Genomic DNA, 20,364 nt, shown 5'->3' on the forward strand with positions numbered 1-20,364 from the left:
GACCGCTGGCTTTCACTGTTAAGCACAAATCCATGGAGACCAAAACTGTGTGTGAAAACCATTCAATTACCACAGCAGATTCTACTCAATCCCGAGTAACCAACAGGGCCCCATTACTTGATGACTCTGAAATACGTGTTTTGGGAACAAAATATCAGCCTTGTGTTAAGAGTAGAGCTTTGATATTATCAAGAGGTTGTATTCACCAAGTCGTATCACACAATCACTGGGGACTCATTTGCTTAGGCAGAATATGTAGTTTGAAGTTGAGTAGTATACTTTGAGGGAAAAAAAGATTTGAATCTAATCATTATACACAAATATACTGTTTCCTTACTACTTTGATCTTTGGGGACCAGTTAAATATCACATTTCTCAAGAGTACAAATTTGCCAGATTGTATGCTCTTCACCTTCAAACTGCATTCATACTTTTTGAGTCCTGTGGCCCAGGAAAGGACCTGAGGGTTGTGAGTGTTGCTCTCCTTTGTACTCCACACTTACTGGGTATCCTTACTGAGTGGATGGATGCATGGATGCATTGATGGGTAGATGAATGGATTAATGAATTCTTGCATCGTTTGGTTGTCAAAACTTGTCTATCTCTAAAATCTTGCCTGTTTGGAAGAACAACTTATAACCTCTTAGTCTCCTTTTCTTTCTAGATGTTGAAATGCTTCAGGCCAGTACATCTAACCCAATGCCTGGAGACGCTTTCTCTAGGACCACTAAGGACTCTATGATCCGCAAGTTTTTAGAAGGTAAGTTGCAGCTGTGAGCAGGGAAGCAGGAAGAGGGAAAAAACACAAATGTGAGACGTTGCCTTGTTCCATATGAGGGTTTCTCCACTCAAGGAGTGGGCTGCCATGTACATGGGATATAGTGATTGAAGGTACTGTATAGTCCCGTAAGCTCCCCCATCAGCTTGTTACAGGGAATCCAGAAGTTTCCACCACTGCAGCTACTCATTTGCATAAACAAGTTACCTTCAGCAAGACCTCTTTAAACGCATGTGTTTATTTTTATTTAACCAAAATTTATTATTAAGTACTGACTATGAGCAAAACACTATTCTGGATATTGGGTTGCAGGGACACAAAGAAAAATAAGATACAGTCAATGTCCTCAAGAGACTTTACTTTCTGGTAAAGGAGGAGAATATAGGGGAATATTACACAACTATTATTAATCGACGCTATATTTCATAGTGGCTAAGAACATGGACTCTTATCTGTACTCAATTTCACCCCCCCACCCCTTACCGCCCCAGTTAGCTGGAAAACTTTGGGCAAATTTCTCAACTCTGGGTCTCAGTTTCCTCAGTTGTAAAATGAGATGTACGCGTATATTGTGAGAATTAAATGAGTTACTGTACATTAGACCTCAGAGCAGGGCCAGGCATTAACCAGCAGTAAAGATTTATTATTGTTGTTTTTCTTATTGTTATTGAAGGTTTCAAAGGTGGAAGTTGTTAAAATGTATGGGTAATTCCGTAACTGTCCAGTCATTTGTAATTCATGGTAGCGTCTGTTGATCAAATAGGTATAGAAAGGAGGGTGCTAAGGGGATAGGACTCAGGATGGGAAAAGTAGTTTCGACAGTGAAGAGCAAAGAAAAGTTGTAAGCAATGGTAGACAAACTACAGCCTGGCCAGCTGCCTGTTTTTGTAAGTAAAGTTTTATTGGAACACGCCACCCCCATTCATTTAGTATTGTCTATGACCACTTTCACACTATAAGGGCAGAATTAAGTACTTAGGTGCACGAGGCACAGGCACTGTGGGAATCAGTCACCCTGTAGGTAGCAGGCAGCTCTCCCAGGACACTTCATTCTGTTAGCATCAGACAAGCCTCACCAGAACTTTGTCATGCCTTTGTACAAGATGTTCAAAGGTAAATAGATGAGGGCTTTTCCATTAATTGGAAACTTCCTGAGGGCGGAGCCTTGGGACTGAGAATGTTCTGATATGTTGGGACCTGCCTGGTGAGTCCTCTGGACACAGGACACGGGGAAGCCAAGAGCAGTCTCACCACAGCTTAGAAGATACAACGAAAAAAATTCCTGATAAATACTGGATTGGAAATCCCGTAGGAGGAAGGTCCAAGCTTTAATTATTCCTGTATCTCAAACAGGTATATAATAAAGATGTGTTGACTGAATGATGCTAAGGAGAAGGGAAAGGAAAGCACCTACTATGTGCAGGCATTGAACTGGGTGCCTTTCTCACAGTACTCCTGTGAGTAGCTCTCAGAGGGAAATCAGGCTCAGAGAGGTTATATAACATGCCCGAGGTCACATAGCTCTCATGTATGAGGGGCGGATGTCATACAAAACCAAGCCTACTGAGAGTCCCCAAGCCAAGAGGACACTGCTTGGGTCGCAGCACAGAGCATTTCAGCCTGTCACCAGGAAGGAGGCAGAGAAAACCTGAAGGCTGTGGGACTCCAGGGGCAGAGGGTGGGAGGTAAGCTTCAGGTCTAAATCTTTCTGGTCGGTGGGGAACAGAGTAGGAACAAAGGTTGCAAAAGAAGACGTATAATGTGCTGGTTAAGAGCACAACCTCTGGAGCCAGCTTTCTTGGGTGCCAGTCTGGTTCTAAGTGACTCTGGGCAAGTTATTTATATTTCCAAGTCCCCAGTTTCTTTATTTGCAAAATGAGAATAAAGGTTGTAGTTACTCTACAGCGTTGTTATACAATTAAAGGAGATAACGTGGGTAATACACTTGACACAGCGCCGGCACAAAGGAAGTTCGCAGCAAGGGTTTGGGTTTGCTGTAGTCACTTTGATGCTGAGGACGAGGGTCTGTTGGTGGGGAGGACTCTGGGCCACCCTCACACTGCTGCCCAGGCCCCGGGGGGTGGTTCCACGTCTAATGGGGTGAATACCTGAATCCCAGCAGTAAAACTGAGATGATGGAGCCTCGTGCTCACTCCCTTTTGCTGCACTGATGGGGGCACAGGAAGGTGACATCAGTGTTCTCAGTTGCTTTGCATAGGGTTCCCAGCCACCACTTTCAGTCACCTTTGGCTGTGTTTCTAGGCAACAACGTGGGATTGGCCAGTTTGGAGAAGGAGCTTCACTCCCTTGATCCGGATGATGTTTATCACACAGTGGATGACGACGAGGCCTTTTCCATAGACTTGGCCAACAGGCCCCCTGTCCCAGTGCCCAGGCCAGAGGCCAGTGCTCCTGGCGCTCACCAGTTGCCTGACAATGAACCATACATTTCTAAAGGCAAGTATGGCAGGGAATGATGCCCAGCGGGGTCCTCAGAGCTTCTCAGAAGGAATTCCCTGGGTCCTCCAGCTTCTGAACCATCACTCAGAGACTGTCGCTTTCTGAATGGTCTCCAGCCAACCCTAGGAAACAGTCAGAGCTTGGGGCAGATTTTGAAGCTAGATGAGGAGCAGTGATCAGATTCAGTTCTGGCCTGCCTGGCGGCATTCCTATGCGGCATGAAGACAGAGGTAAACAAGATTTCCCTCTCCTCCAGAATGCCAAAAATCCTGCTAAATTTTTATCTCCTGAAACTCTTCTTCTTATTATTAATTTTTAATAGCGAACATTTATTGAAATATACCAGTAGTGCCCTATCTGGAACATATTTAATTTTTACAATAATCTATTAGGTAAGGACCATTATCATCCCCATTATACAGATGAGGAAAATGGAGGTTTAAAGAGATCACTTGGTTACCATATAGCACAGCTAGGATTAGAACTCAGGGAGTCTGACTTCACAACCCTGGCTTTTAGCCACTATGCTAGGCTGTCTATGTACCTACGTTAATAAAAATTGGTGAGAATTGGGTTTTGACTTCTTCATAATGGTCCCTGGGACATCAATTAGATACTGATAGTGTTGTCAGTTTCACCATCTTTCGGGACTTGATTGTATTAATATGCTTACAAGTACTGTAAGAGTACAAGAATGGCCAGATCTGTGTGCCTGACCTTCTTTCCTTTTTTAATAGTATAAGCAGGTTGTGGAAGGTGTGGCAAAAAGAGATCATAAAATGGGGGAGGGACAGCCCCAGGTAATTGGGCTGGAGCCTTCAGATGAAGTAAAGGATACTCAAGTTAAGTATGAATTTTAGACAAACAGCAACTAATTTTTTATTGTATGTCCCAAGTATTACACTCTCTTTCTGGCCTTGGTTTGGTTAAACCGGCAACCCTAGATTGGGCAGAAATACAGTTGAGGGGAATTTTGCATTGCTACGTGCTGTCAGGCTCCTGGCTTGCCATCTGCTTGGGTAGCGCTCCTTTGGCGTGTGTAGCGGATACTGTTGGTGCCCTGCCCACATCCTCCTACCTCTTTACGTTTCTGTGCCCATTGGCTGGACCCTGCCTGTCAGGACCTGTGTCTCTTAGCCTGATGGCTTTCTTTGGGAGCTAAAGCCACCTCTCCCCTCCTTCATGACAGACTGGAAGAGTTGGGGGGTTAACACTCCTGGTCACAGCCCTCAACCAATGACTGATGAGGGTTGGTGGATGAGTGTCCCAGCTTACTTGCCCCTCCCCTGGGAAAATTCTGGGGTATGTCTTCTATATTGCTTTCCGGAACTCCCCAGCCTGCCCACTGTGGTAACCTACTGGATAACCCACCATTTACTGCTTTATCCACTTCCCTGTATCACCTCCGTCACTTCCCACGTAGACTCTATGTACTTGGGTCCTGGTCCCCAGGTCTGCTTCTAAGGGAACCCCAATGAAGAAGCATGCAAATACATATCGGTAATGCCTAAATGGCAGAGGGGTGAAGGAGAGGGTGTTGATGGCACAGCTCATTGTGGGGAGGCAGTTGGGAAAGGGACACAGGTGATTCCTGAGAAGTCCTGATGGTCTTGCTAAGAAACTGTGGGGAGGCAATGGGAAGGAGAGAGGCAGAAGATGACAGAAAGGGCAGTGATTGGAGGCCTGAACACCTAGGTCCATGTCCTAGCTCTTACATTTTTCAGCTGTACAGCATGGGACATTGGGTAAGTCACTTTACCCTCTTTAGTTTTAGTTTCCTCATCTATACAATGGGTATCATAATAATAACACACACACACACACACACACACACACACACATTCTTATTTTGCCATAATATGAGACCAGGTCTTATTTAATATAATATAAGACCGGTCTTATATTAAAAATTTTTGTTCCAAAAGACGCATTAGAGCTGATGGTCCAGCTAGGTCTTATTTTCAGGGAAACAGGGTACTATATAGATAGTATATTATGATACACGCATCAATGTGTGTGTATATATACATATCAATACTCTGCCAGAGCCTTACTGTGAGAGTCAGATGGGGAGCTCCTTTATAAACTGTAAAGCACCGCACCAGCATCACTTGTGGTAAGTAGCATGCCACGGAATTGCTGTCCGAGTGGCATCAATCTCAAGGTTTGGATGTGACTAATGATAGTAAAAGCTAACATGTGCTAGACAGTATTCTAAGCGCTTTCTATGTATTAACTCATGTAATCCCCACAGTAACCCAATGAGGAAGATACTATTAGCATCCTCATTCTACAGATAGGAAAAGTGAGTCAAGGGGAGGTCAAGCCTCATGTTCAAGGTCCTATGGTTCACAAGTGGCAGAGCCAGGATTTGAATCCAGGGCGTCTTGTGCAGAACCCAGGGAGCCTTAACCACGATGCAGTCCTACCACTAAGTGGACATTTGTCACTTCCCAGTTTTCCTTATTAGCCTTTATGGGTCTGTCACTTATGAGTGACTTAATCTAAGTGCCTTTGGAGCTATGCACACGTTGTACCTATTCCACCACTCCGAGTTCTGTCTTACGGCGCTTGTTGACACGTTAAGTGGCACTTCCTTTGATTCTCAAGCTTCAGGATGTTCCACAGCTACCTTTAGATATTCAGGAATCCAGCCCACGTCCTCGTTCACACCACCCTTCGCTTTAATGATCTCATAAATGCCCACCATGTCCTCTGGCTTGTTTTGTCTTTCTGGGATTGAGACCTTGTCTGTTTGGGGTCTTCACGTAATTCCTGCAGCTTCTGCCCATTAGTTGCTCCTGCTAGAGTTTTGATTTACAGAACTGCATACAGTGGTCCAATGTGTGAGATCATTATGATTGTTATTTTGTGCAAGATTTTGGTAATTTTTTGGTAAATGCATAAAATATTACAAAGCCCTTTAGAAAGAAATCTGATTTGGCTTTTACCTAGAATATTCTTTATTTCACAGTTTTTGCAGAAAAGAGTCAAGAGCGGCCTGGGAATTTCTATGTTTCCTCAGAAAACATCAGGAAAGGTAAGCCGGATGTCCTCAGCTTGTATTTGTATGACCTCAACTTTCAGGTGGTAGAAGTGTTCATGTTTCAGTGATTTCAGATGTAACAACAACTCCTTAGCACTGAAAAAAACAGAGAGGTCCAAGAGATAACCTTGGCTGGAGCTGTGTGAGAATCCTGTACTGATGAAAAAGGGAGAGGAGAGGAGATTGAATATTGTACAAATTGATCACGCCAAGGGCATTAATGCACTAGAAAGTGTCTGCAACAGCAGACAAAAGCACAATCTAAGCATTCAAGTCAATCTCAACAGGATGAAAGTGGCCAACCCAGCATCCAGTCTTTACCTAATGGTACAGTCTCACCATGCTATTTACTTACCTTATCTGTCCTAAAGTATATATTAACTCAAATCTTATTCAAGAGATGTTTTGTTTGCCACTGGGTACTTCTTTTTTTTTCCAAAAGACTTCTTAAGGAAGTTTGAGGAGACAGGTGCTCTTTTCTGATTAATTTCCTTGTGCTAAACAGAGGCATTCAGTATTAGCCCACTGAAGATTCTTTTGCAAAGGAGCTAGGCCACCATCGAAGCGTTCGAAGCCATCCCTAAGGACTTTGGTAGTAGGCGGTTGGAATTAGTTGGCTTGTACACCTTGTTTTGTCCCCATACTCCGTCTCTCAATACAATTAAAAGCGGACTTGAAGAGAGTAAACCTGGGAGAAAGGTGAGTGTGTGTAGACAGATGAGTTGGGAAGAATCATAGATCAACTTGTTTGAGGCTTTTTCAGTACCCACTGGTGAAGCCATCTCTCTTTTTTCCTTTTTGCCATCTCCCTGAATCGCAATGCCCAAATTGGGTCCTGCTGGAGAAATGTAAAATCGAAGATAACACTACATGAATTGAACAGTAAAATGTTAAGTTGTCCTCACATGTCCCAGTGGCACCATCACTTCTGCAAGTAGCTTGTTCTCCACAGAACTTAGTGGCACAGCCTAGGGAGAGCGAGAGGACATTTGGCAATGTCTGAGACATTTTTGTTTGTCACAACTGAGGAAGGGGGTGCTATTGGCATCTAGTGGGTTAGCCAGGGATGAGGCTAACCATCCTACGGTGCCCCAAACAACAGTCCCCAAACAACAAAGATGTACCCAGTCCCAAATGTCAGTAGTGCCTCGGTTGAGAAGCTGGTCTACAGGCTTCTCAGATATTCAGGCTTGGGGGATTTTGTTGACTCATCCGCAGATTTCATATCGCCCTAAAATGTTGTGACCTTGTCTGCTCTCTGATTCCCCTTCTTGGTTCCACATGTAACTGCTCTTTTGAGACACGTCCTCTTGAGCGCATGACAAGCCTTGTTAACCCCACTCATCCAGTGGGCTCTCCCCTTGGAGGTGCGAGCTGTCAAGCTGAGTTTTGTCATCCTTTCCAGAGCCTCCCGTCAGACCATGGAGGGACAGACCCCAGTCGAGTATTTATGACCCTTTTGCTGGGATGAAAACGCCAGGCCAGCGGCAGCTTATTACTCTCCAGGAGCAGGTGAAGCTGGGCATTGTCAACGTAGACGAGGCCGTGCTCCACTTCAAAGAGTGGCAGCTCAACCAGAAAAGGCGGTCTGAATCTTTTCGCTTCCAGCAGGTAACTGGCTCTGGATGGAATTTGTTTCATGTTGTTTCTCTACTAGACAGCAGTGGAGGGCTGGGTCCACAGCTGCCTTGTGTATGACTGTCACTGAGTGCCTGTGGCTGGGCCTGTGAACGTTTCTATGAGTGTCACAGAGGTGTACCTGTCACCTCTAGTCTGTAACCACACGGCTCCCTGGCTGAGAGCTGGATGGCTTTCCTGGTTGTCGTGCGGCTAGATTTCAGGAACAAAGACTCAACTGTAAACCCTAATTCTGTGGCTGCTACTTCCCTCTGCGTGTCGCCCTATGCTTTTGCTTTTCAGCTTTTTTCTTTTCAGTGTCATTCTCTGTACTCGTAGTGGCAAGACTCCCACAGAACTATCATGCTTTAGAACTCAAAGAGAACTTGGACAGCTCCCAAGAAATATGACTAAATGAACAAAAACAAGTCATAGATATAAAAACACCCAAGTTAAAACATACACACACACAACTTCCTGTGTTTCCCTGCTGCTTCCTGGACCAAGCTTGGGCTCTCAGCTACAGTCACAACCCAAACAACTTTTCCAGTCTGGCCTGGCCTCCTATGGCTCCCTCATGTGAACCTTCTGGATGTCGGGATGTTAGTCTCTGGGGTGTATTCCCTAGAATGCTCAGACATTTCACTTTGAGGTAGTTGTTTATTGACCAAAATAGCAACAAATTTTGACGCTCACATGTCTATTCAATATTTATCAAATGACTGTAATAGACCAGACTGCAGGATTACAGAAAAGTACAAGACCTGGTCTCTTGCCCCTCAAGAGTTCACAGTAACTCTGAAGAGACAGCGCGCACACACACACACACACACACACACAGAGCAAGGCAGCATACATAGCCCAGTGCCAGATGGCATGGACAGTCACTGAGGACTGGAGCAGGCTTTAGGGAGAAGGCCTGGAACAGACTCACAGAGAGCAATGCATTTCCCTCAAGGTCAAGGTCACAATGGTGTAAAAACACAGTTTCAGAGTCAGGAATATGCAGGGCGTGTTTGTGAGCAGCTAACAGACTGGCTTGGCTAAGGGGTGTGTGAGGAGGAGGGCAGTGGGTTATGAGGCTGGGAAGGAGCGGGGAACCAGAGGAGAGGGAAGACACAGTGTTGTGGACAGAGTGTCTTCCATTTAGGCACAACTTCTGAGCGTACTTGGATTTCTCTGGGGGCCAATTGCAAATGCACTCAGCCTCATTTGCATGTTGGAGATGTTATTGCAACGTGATGTATCTTGCAAGCAGCATAAAATCAGAAAGAAACTCTTAATGCCTGGAGAGTTTAATTTTGATGCATACTTTTAAAACAAACTGAATTTTTTTCCAGGAAAATCTTAAACGCCTAAGAGATAGCATCACCCGGAGACAGAGAGAGAAGCAAAAATCAGGAAAACAGACAGGTATGTGGCTTCCTGGGGATGCTGCCTGTTGGGGACTTTGCTGTGATCTGTTGTCCTTGACTCGCCTTCTGCTGTGGGCATGTGTCACCCCGTTTACATAGCTGGGTCCCTGACTAGACTGTGAGGTCCTTTTGGGCAGTGGCTTTGTCTTGTTCGTTCTGCATGTCTAGTGCCACACCTGGCACATAAGACATGTCAGCAAATGAATGAATGAGTGGCTTGAACTCTGCATCCCTCTACCCTCCCACTCAAAGAGGATGCTAATGCTTTCTCTCCAGGCACCTGACTCTCCCCTTGGCCTTCCGGAAGACATGTTTTAGAAAACCCCACTTACATAGTGCCTGTTTCTGAATCAAGCAGGGAACTATCCATCCCAATTGGTATCCATTCCACGCACTGTTTCCGAAGTCCAGGACCCAGGTGTAGCAGGGCTCCTGCCATGTGTAGTGTGGATGCAATAGCAGGGCCATGAATTCGTTGTGCACACTGAGGGCCAGGCCTCTCTGCTCCCCTGACCATCTTCCCCCAGGTGCCACCCACGTGGCACCATAACCCCTGAGCAAGGACTGGGCATTTTCCCACATTGCATATTCTCCCTGAGAGCCTCTGGCATGGTAGGTCTCTATGGTTTACACTTGCCAGCCTTATACCAAGAGAAGCTGGCAAGAAAAGGCTTTTAGAGGCTCTTAGACCTTGAATGGAGCTCCATTACGTAAAGAACTAAGTTTGTGTATAACTTTCATAGTGTGTCTCCAGCTGCCATGAATAGCCTGACGTGCCTGGAACCTGGTCAGGCTGGTAACACCCCAGTCTTCACCCAGGACATCTTCCTGCCGCAGGCCTCTTCCTTCTCGCCTATATGAAAATTAGTAGGCTGTAAGGCCCAGCCGGGCAGCCCCCTCTCAGTGAAGCCTTCCTGGACCACTCCAGGCCATTTTGTTCCTTCCTCGTTTGAGTATCTATAGAATCACTATTCCTTCCATCCCATGGCACTTTTGCTGCCTCTGATTGTTATTACTTCATTCTTTCATTCAAACCATCAGCAATTCCCAGAGGGTCTGCCTCTAAAATGCATCTTAAATCTGATGACACCTGACCATCTGCCGTGCTGCAGCTACAGCCAAGCCACCATCAGCTTTTCCTGGATTAATGCAGGAGCCTCTTCAATTGTCTCCTCATATCCATTCTTACTCCTCTACAGTTAATTCTACAAACTGCCGCCTAAGACCTTTTAAAAATAAACAATCAGATCACGCCAGTTCTTTGCTCAAAACCCTCCAGGGGCTCTTATCCCATCCAGAGGAAAATCATCCTTCTCACTGTGGCCTACAAAGCGCTACATGATTGGACCCCTGAGCTCATCCCTCACTTTGCCCCCCACTCTGTACTCTAGTCGCGATGGACTCCTTTTTGTTGCTCTGTCTAGTCAAGTGCGTTCTCCCCAGGGCCTTTGCACTTGCCGTGCCCCCTCTGCTTCTTTTCCCACATCTTTACTGGCTGGCTGTTTGTTCTCCTCAGAGGTTAGCTGTAAGTACTCCTCCTCAGAGAGGCCTTCTCTGCCATTCTCCCCAGAGTAGCCTTCCACCACTCACGCCCTGTGCCTCTCCTTACCCTCTCTTTTCACACATCACTGACTGGACTTAGCTTATGTTGCTGTGCTCCTGGTTATTTTCTATGCCCAGCCTCCCACCTATTGTAAGCTCTATGAGGGCAAGAACTTGTCTGCTTTGGGCTCTACTGAATCCTCTGTATAGCACAGTACATTGGCAGGGCTCAAGAAATCTTTGTTGGAATGGTTGATTTCATTCATTGCACAAGTGAATTTCACTTCATTCACTTCACTTAGTAAGCACCAGCCACCTTACCAAATACAGAGACCGATAAGACAGGATCTTCACCATCTGCTTGCTTATAAGTTAGCCTTTTATTTGTGTGGGTCTGGTTTTCTCAGCTACAGCTTGTCCCACAATGCCTAGCACAGTGTTTTGCATATAATACTAGCCAAGTGAATATTAATGAGTTTGACTGTTTGGGAGAAGAGTTGTAAAGAGATTATACCCATGGCAGAAGGTCATAGAGGTCATCCTAAGATGTCTGCTTGAGTGACTGGATCTTAAATGTATGCTGCCACTAGCCAAGCTTGCACTGTCTGCCCTCCAGGTTGAGAGGAGGAGCAAGGAGAGGAGAGAACCTGGTTCAAGATCTGCTCAGTCATCCTTGGGTCAGACAATAGGGCTTTAGGTGGTAAAAGGCCTGAGGAGCTTTTTAAAACTAAAACACATAAACCCAAAGCTAGCAGCCTTGATTAAATGGAACATTTCAGGCTTTTAAATACAGGCAGCATAAGAAAGCTATGAATTGGTGATGCGTGCGGTATTTGAAGACTGGGGAATCGTAGTGTAGAGTCACGTGTGCTCAGCAGCCTGGGCTTCAGAACCAGGCCTACCTGTGTCATCACACCTGTACCACCCACCCAGCCTCTGCCTGGTGCCACTGGAGATATTGGAGCAAGACAGGCATGCGTGCTGAGGAGTAGAGAGGTACAGGCATGGTCCCTGGGGCCAGCAGGGTTGGGGTCAAGTTCCTGCCCACTGCTCACCCCTTACCAGCTGGGACCAATGGGCAAGATACTTCACCAGACGGAGCCTCAGTCCTCGTCTGCAAAATGGCACAAATAAAAGTACCCACCCCATTAGGGTTGCTGTGAGGATGGAACAAGTTAGGGTATAACCGGGGTTTAGCACAGTGCCTGGCACATGGCAACACTTGACAAAATGCCTGCACACCAGCTGGCATTCTCTCAGGCAGGGCCTCCCAGGGAGAGTGCTCTGGGCTGGGACTCAGTTCTACTGACATGGAATCACGGTTTTAAAACATAGCACAAAATTCACTCAAGGCGAATTAGTCTCCAAATAAGTGATACCCACAAGTGGCTGTAGTCTAAATTAGAATGGTCAATGTCTAAATTTTCCCAAAGGAACATGGTTTAATGCCCTTCCTCCCCCGCCCCCACTCCTCCTACTCCTCAAGAACCAGACCCTCTGACTAGGAATTTTTGGGGGGGCGGAGGGGCTAGGTAGTTTTACTTTTTTATATCAGGGGCTTTAATTAATGTCATAACTATTAAAATATTAAACTTGACATAATTTGACACTGAGTAAGAACAGCTGGTGACTGTGAGCAGTCCACACGGGGAGAATGTTCTTACCTGTCAATCTCGAGAGTCCCTCATTTGTTTTTTTTATTGTGGTAGAATATACATAACATAAAATTTACCATTGGATCTAAATGTACAATTCAGTGGCATTAAGTACTCACAGTATCATGCAGCCGTTACCACTATTCATTTCACCTTATAACTTTTTCTTCCCTGACAAGGATTTCAGAGCAAATAGCAGATGGGGGAGGTGACCCCTGTAGTAGGGATGGGGACGTGAGAGAGGGAAGAGTAGGTGGGCTGCAAAGTGCAGTTACCACTGTAGAGACCAGAGCTCCCTGGAGACTCTGAGAGCCAATGGAAGACACTCTGGAAGAGATATTCCCCTTCAGGGGTAAGAGAGCTGGCGCATTTAGACACCAGCTCCCATGTCTTTGCTTGAGGCCTGCTAGGGGAGGGGTGCTTGTAATCTGGCTACCAGAGAAAGCCTCAGGCAGTTGGAAGTTGGACCCTGTACTGGCTGGTGAGGCCCAAGGGCTTCAGAGTATCTGCCAAAGAGAAAGCATCGTTTATGGCTGAGTAAATATGATCAATTAGTTAACTCCATAAAACTCGATTGTGTATTTAGTGAAATACCAACTGGTAATTGCCTGTTTGGGGTATTTTTCACACTGAGGTGCCTCAGTGTTACTGTATGCATGCTTGTGTGGGTAAGGAGTTGGAATGGGGGTTGGGGGGGCAGATTAGGATTGGGACAGGGTTTGGGGCCACTTACTCTGCTTCAACCGTGGCAGCGCCTTTAAAAAAAAATCTGTTTTCTACATTGAGCTTCTGTTTGCAGTAGAAGAAAGAATTCTGCTTTGCAAAAAAACGTTTAAAAACCATTGGCACAGGATAACATCAATCTGTAGGAAAATTAGAGTTGACGGATGGCATTTCTGTTTAAAGGACCTTTTCCAGGAATGGAACCCACTCTAAACACAAGGACAGCCTCTATTCATGTAGAAACCTCATTTGCCTTAGAAAAGAAAAACAATGTTCATTTTTCTTTAATTTGGGTTAGCACACCAAGGATAATTAAAAAGTAAGAATCTGTTCATAATAACGTGCCAGTCTTTTTTCAGTCCTGGGGAGCTGTTTGGCTCTTCCTGGATGGCACAGCGTGTTGGTGGTGTAGGAAGTCAGAGCAGGGCTGACGTGACTTGTTGAATGCCCAGCCCCACAGAGAAGACAATCAATATTTATGTTCTGGGTGTGTCTGTGGCCAGTGTGGGGCAGGACCAAAAGCAGTAGGGTCTGTCCCAGAAAAACTGGCTTCTGATCCCCGCTTTGTCACTGAATCACCTTATAATCCAGGACAATTCCTTGAACCACTCTGTGCCTCAGTTTCCTGGTTACACCTGACTTATTTACTTAGTGGAGAAGTAGTGAAGTTCAAAGGAGGTATAACAACATTTGTGAACACTTTGGGAAAAGTCCCACGCAATCTAATGATGTAATTATGATTCCTGGCATTGTTCCTTTATTCAAAGACTATTTTGTAGATGTTTAGACTGCGTCTACTTGATTTTTCGAACTTTTGACTCCCATTTTTTTTCCCCCTGGGTATTTTACTTTTCTCCCCCCTAGAACTGGTTGAGAGTAGAAAATTGCCTCATTGAAGTGAAATAAGTAGACAGGAACCTCCCTTCAAAAGATTATTTTTAAAAAGCTAGGCCAAAGTGGAGGGGATACAAAGTATGACAGCTGCATGGGCTCACACCCATGTGCGGGTTTGCACGGCTAGTCTCTGCCCAAGCAATTCGAAGCTGGGGTGGGTGCTTCCACTGCTCTCTCTTCCAAGAGAACCCAAGGATGTGAGAAATATCTGTGTCACACAGAGACCAGGAAAGCTGGTTTAGTACCAGGACCCTACACTACAGTTGGAAGTGGAGTCTCTAGAATGAGGAGAGCTTGTGCCTGCACAAACCAACAATCCACCTTTATAATATTCTTTGTGCAGAATGTTTGCCGTACACGTGCCATACGCTGTCCTTGCACCTGCTGGCTCTTTCAGACTGTTCCAGTTTACCCATATACACTTATCAGCAGACTTCTGGCTTTGGGAAGCAGAGCCACCTCTGCCCCTCGACTCCCTGAACTTCCTGCCATGCCCGTCCCATAGAAGAGGAGAGGGGAGGAGGAAGTGGTACCATGAAGATAAGGGCAGGTCCCCAGGAGTACCCCGAGCTTATACCTCTTTCCAGAGGCCCTGCCCCAGGACAGCTAGGGGAACCCCATGACAGGAGCTCACCTGGCTTTTACACTTCCCTGGGGAAGAAGCTGGTGTGGACACCCACACGTACTTTATTCTACTCATCAGTGGGAGTTGTCTTCTGTGTATGGAACGCAGGGGTGGAAATCTAGGGAGGAATAACCACTGGGCGAGGCCAAGCCAGTAAAAAGATCAGGTGAAGGCCTTGCAGGGCAAAGGAATAATTTACCTTTCTGAACCTGTGGGGTCTCAAACCACCCATCAGTCTTGCAAGTCACAAAATCTTGGGTGGCCGGTTAGCTCAGTTGGCGTGGTGCTAATAACACCAAGGTTGCCGGTTCGATCCCGGCATGGGACACTGTGAGCTGCGCCCTCCTTAAAAAAAAACCAACACAAAATCTCTCACAGGCCTGACGGACCTCCTTTCATGAACTCTGGGTATTGCTGTCAGTTGTGGACCACTCTCCCATCATCCATCATTTATTAAGGGGTTGAGAGACAGTGTGAGTAGTGGTGAAGAGCCTGGACTTTGGATCCTGGATTCAAATCTCAACTGCCCCACTTAGCTGTGTGACAGGGGCATGTGACTTTACTTCTCTGTACCTTAGTTTCTGTTGAGAACGATGACAATAACATTTATTTCATGGGTGATGACAATAGTATTTATTTCATGGGTGTTGGGAGGTTTCAAGGAGCTAAAAATATAGCTTCCTTACAATTCTACCTGATGCACAGGATAATCTGTTATTACAATCAATAATGTTCATAACCCCTTCCTCAGAAAGGAAAGTAATTCAGAGAAGTTGACTGAATGACTCAAGTTCTACAGCTGGGGTGTGGCAGAGCTGGGGCTCCAAACCTTTCCCTAATCGAATGTTCTTTCCACTACCTGATAAGGAAGCATTTCCCTGCTCTCACATTCCTCCACCCCTCTCCTTTGTCACCCAGCAATTGTCACACAGGATTCTGTGGAGTTTCAGTATTGAATTGGGCAGGGCCCCCATTCTCTTTCCTTTCCTCTTCACCTCCTCTTTTCTCTTTCCTTTCCCCTCCCCTTCCCACCCCTGCCCTGTAGACACTCTCCAGGTTCAGGTGAGGGAGGCAGGTGGAGAGGGAGCAAACAGTTTGGTAAATGGCAGTCTGGTGGCTTGAAGCTTATCCCTTTTTCCTCTAACTCCAGCCTTGGAGATCACGGTCCCAATTCGGCACTCACAGCACCTGCCCGGGAAAGTGGAATTTGGGGTCTATGAGAGTGGCCCCAGGAAAAGTGTCTTCCCCCCAAGGACGGAGCTGAGAAGAGGAGATTGGAAGACGGACAGTACCTCCAGCACAGCAAGTGAGCAGGCTGACCCCGCGGGTGCCTTTACAGCTGGCCTGCAGCTGGCACCTTTGGGCCTTGGGCACATGTTCTGTTATGGGTCCAGAAGTTCTCAACTGGAGCCTGACTTGGGTTTGGGAGGTATAAGAAATGGGGGACATTTAACCTGTGAGTTTTGCCTTTTTTCAGGGACCAAAGATCCATTACACAAATATCCCCTGAGGCCAGATTGTGTGATAATTATTACTCTATCCCTTTTATAAGAAGAAAAACTTAGTAATGATACTAGTTAGCATTTATTGAGCATTTACTACTTGCTAGGCCTCTCCCATAGATTCTGATTTAATTCTCACAATGGCTTTATGGGAGAGTTACTGTCGACTCTGTTTACTGAGGAGGAGACTGGAGGCTAAGTGCCTTGCCCTTGGTTAACGAGCTAATAACTGGTAGGGCTGGGATTTGAACTCAGGCAGACTGGATCCAGGGCCACGACTCTTAACCGCTATTCTTTTGGTTTCCTTATTTGCGGTAAGGAGAGGCAAAGGGCACAAAGTCAGCAACATTAGGAAACAATGGACTCAAATTTGAGAATTCCAACTTTATAAGTTGAGGGTTTAATTAGGAAATGTCTTCCTTTTGGCTTGAGAACTTGAATAGGAGTCTGATTGCAACAGACAGTGTGCGCTGATGTGTAGACAGGACGTGGGGCTTTGTTTCCATATCCAGGGTTGTATTAGCTGACTTCATCACGGGAGTAGATTGAGTTTCCTTTCTTTCAGACATTTTAGTGTTATCAAAATAGCTAGGAGTGCCATAAAAGAGCAAGAGACAAGCTGAATTTCAGGACTCATGTCTCCTTAAATTTGTTAGGCAGAGAACCCCAAAATGGATGTTGGAACAGGAAGGCCATCAAACCCAATGGTTCTTAATCTTTTTTGTGTCACAAACCCCTTTGAGAATCTGATATATACTCTGGATGCACTTCCCAGAAAAATGCACGTGCACGTGTGTGTACACATACACATGATTTTGCCCATCCATGGACAGAACATTAATGCTATGTTTAAAAGAACAAAAGTTTCATTACAGAAGGACTGTTGGCTTTTTCCTAGATTGTCTGATCTGAGTTTCTTAAGGATCATATATTTGGTCAATTTTTGCTCTCATGCTTTCTTCCACCAAATATCGAGGCCTGCTCTGTACATAGTGAGCTAGACTAGTGGAGACATGCCTAGTGGAGACATGAAGATGAAAAACAAATAGAGCCTGTGTTCAGGTGATTGTAATGGAGGAGGGAAAGTACAAAAGTAGCACAGGTTAGATGCTTGTCTGATCCTTCTTCCCTGGTGAGGGGTGGCCATGGCCCTTCTCTCCATTGGCAAGAGAGCAGATGATGGGGGTTGGGGCCTCTACTAACTGTGCTGTCCAGAGGGGATGTGAGCAAGCAAGTCGTCAGCCTGGAGAGGGGAGAGGGCCAGGGCAGCTGAACCAGGGAACCATCAAAGCCAGTTGCTGGAGGTTAAAGATTAAAAAACACCAAGGGAAGGGACAATGGGAGCTGATGGATATGAATTTCCAGGGTCCAGGAGCCGGTGCCTGGACAGCTTTTTGCTCCCTCCTAGTAGATAACCTTCAGCACAGGGCTGGTTAATAGTGAGGGAGTGGGATGAACAGGGATGCATGATGTGGGATGCTTGGCCCTGCCGCGATGGGAGCCCATGGGCAGGAGGAGTTATTTCCATCTGGGGGAATTCGGAAAGGTTTCGATAGTATTTGTCTTAAGCAATGGAGACTGAGAAGGTTTTAAACTTGTGGATAGGGGTGGGCTGGGGAGAGTGGGGAGAACAGGACATTCTAGCAGAGTGCACAGTGTTATGTGTGGGTAACTGAATAGAAAGGGACAGGGTCACATGCTCCTTCATAAACAAACTCTGAATCCCTTGGTTTCTACAAATATTTTGACACATTATTTTAAATTTAGAAATCTGCCCTTGAGAAACAATCCAAAATTATAATCTTAACCTGGTCTGTTTAAGCGAACATCTAAATTAATTAGGTCAAAGTTGATATCAGAATGATGTCAAAACTAAGACTATTTACCTATAAACTAATATGATGAAGAGGTATTTTAAGTGGAAATTCAGCAACTCTAAGACCTGACAATACTGTTAGTGGCAATATTAGTAAGTCAACGTCAAAATTTTCTTGTTATAGTTGATTAACTGTTATTCTTTCTTCTTCGTTAGCTAGATCGTCATGTGCTTGAGCGTGTTCTAATGCTGAGCTGTGCAATATGGCAGCCACTAGCGACATGTGGCTATTTAAATTTAAATTAATCAAAACTAAGTAAAATATGCAAGTTAGTTCCTCAGTTGCACTAGCCATGTTTTAGTCTAGCTCCCATATTAGACAGCATACAACAGAACATTTCCAGAAAGTTCTGTTGTGTAGTGCTAGTCTGGCGACACCGGTGATAAATTCCCAATTCAAAAGCCTCGGGCACCTAAACACACAGTCATAATTCCTGAGCGTAAATTCTGCTTTTGAATTTGTGCTTTGTATTTGGTTTTGTGTCAAACTGTCTGGTCTCTACTTAGAAGGTGCACATATGTGTGTGATACGTGCACGTGCCTGCTGTAATTCCTAAGTAAGTAATACCTTCAACAGCAAAATTTGTTGGCAGCTTTTAGAACTGGCCCTGACCAAGTGAGAAATACAGCATCTTTGCTTCCTTGTCAAGTCAGAGGACTAATATTACATAGGATCTTCTTGGGGATTAAATGCCATCATGTTTTTAAAGCACATCACCTGTGGGAAGCCCTCAGTAAATGGTAGCTATAAAGCAAAATACGGTAATAAAAAGGTGAACCGTTTCATTTTATGCTGAAAGAAATACTGACCTCTAAGAAAATGGTATAAGATGGCAGCATTTTGAAGGGTTCTGTATTCACAATGTGGGTATTGTTTCTATTGGTAAAAATAAGTAGTGCGCGAGTTCTGCACTTGTTTTAGCCCAAGAGAATCCACAGTCCAGCTGACCCTGTTTGTGTCCCACAGGCAGCGCAAGCAACAGATCCAGCACCCGGAGCCTCCTCAGTGTGAGCAGCGGGATGGAGGGGGACAACGAGGTGAGAGCTGGGGCCCCCGCCTCCATCTGTCTTGTCCTGGGGGTCGGCTCACTGCAGGAAATAGAAATCCAGGTGAAAGAAGCCAGACACAAAAGGTCACATAGTATAGGATTCCGTTTATATGAAATGTCCAGAATAGATAGTTTCATAGAGATGGAATGCAAATTGGTGATTGCCAGGGGCTGGGAACAGGGGGGAATGAGGTGAAACTGCTCAACGGGTCCAGTGTTTCCTTTTGAGGTGACAACAGTGGTTTGGAATGAGGTAGAAGTAGTAGTTGCACAGCATGGTGAATGTACTAAATGCCACTGAACTGTTGGCTTTATAATGATTAAATTTATGTTATGTGAATTTCCCCTCAATAAAAAGAAGAAGGGAGGGAAGGAGGAAGGAAGGAAGGAATAGAAATCCACTTAGGCTGATTAAGCCAAAAGAGGCATCTATGAGCGGGAGCTGCATGAGACCCAGGGAATCCAGGGTCGGTGATCACGTCTTGGGACCTGGATTTGGAGGTGCGAGGCATGCCAGAGCTGAGACCACTGCTGTGTTTCTCGGGGCCACATTTCGTCTGGCTACATACCTGCTTTCTTCTCTCAAAGCTCCATGGCCTTTTCTGTCTCTCCACATGGACAGTGGCAGACAGTCCCCTGAGTGCCACAGGCCTCCGAGCCGAGAGTAGCTGCCTGCCTTAGGCCGAGGCCCAATTTGGGTTTATGGTTCTCCTGATCCAGGGACCAGTGGCTGTGATGAGTGGGAGGGGTCACAGGGACCACCCAGGAGACTCCCTGTGAAAGGGTCCTAGGCGTGGGCTGCCCCTCCAGTGCACAGCTTGTAATTAATTACCCTATGGCTGAGGACCACTCACGGTTCTGTTGTCCCCAAAGGGGACTTTTGTTTAAAAATTCTCCAGCTCCATCTTATTGTGTAGAGCAATGTTTCTCAAACTTGAATGTGCATATGAATTACCTAGGGTCTTACTAAAATGCAGGTTCCAATGGAGCAGGTCTTAGGAGGAGCCTGAGATCCTGTATTTCTCACAAGCCCCTCGGTGATGCTGACCTTGATGGCCCACAGACCTTGCTTTCAGCAGCAAGGACCATTCATGATAATTTGGGCCTGATTGTCTCCTGATGGCTCCTGGAGGCAATGGAAAGCTGCCCAGGTGTTGCTGGGTTGCTTCTCAGTTTGTGAAG

The 20,364-nt window shown here is 45.7% G+C and overlaps 1 protein-coding gene across 2 annotated transcripts in view; it reads left to right on the plus strand.

Moving 5' to 3' along the window:
- The window catches only part of PIK3AP1 (phosphoinositide-3-kinase adaptor protein 1), a 93,910-nt gene that overhangs the window by 66,019 nt on the left and 7,527 nt on the right, over positions 1-20,364 (plus strand). For both annotated transcript variants that reach the window (XM_019724782.2, XM_019724783.2), the window contains exons 9-15: positions 665-760; positions 3,041-3,235; positions 6,213-6,278; positions 7,690-7,895; positions 9,242-9,314; positions 15,906-16,061; positions 19,101-19,171. In XM_019724782.2, the coding sequence (XP_019580341.2) occupies positions 665-760; positions 3,041-3,235; positions 6,213-6,278; positions 7,690-7,895; positions 9,242-9,314; positions 15,906-16,061; positions 19,101-19,171 (863 nt within the window). The remainder of the gene's footprint in view (positions 1-664; positions 761-3,040; positions 3,236-6,212; positions 6,279-7,689; positions 7,896-9,241; positions 9,315-15,905; positions 16,062-19,100; positions 19,172-20,364) is intronic.

Source organism: Rhinolophus sinicus, linkage group LG07 (assembly GCF_036562045.2).
Source record: "Rhinolophus sinicus isolate RSC01 linkage group LG07, ASM3656204v1, whole genome shotgun sequence".
NCBI lineage: Eukaryota > Metazoa > Chordata > Mammalia > Chiroptera > Rhinolophidae > Rhinolophus > Rhinolophus sinicus.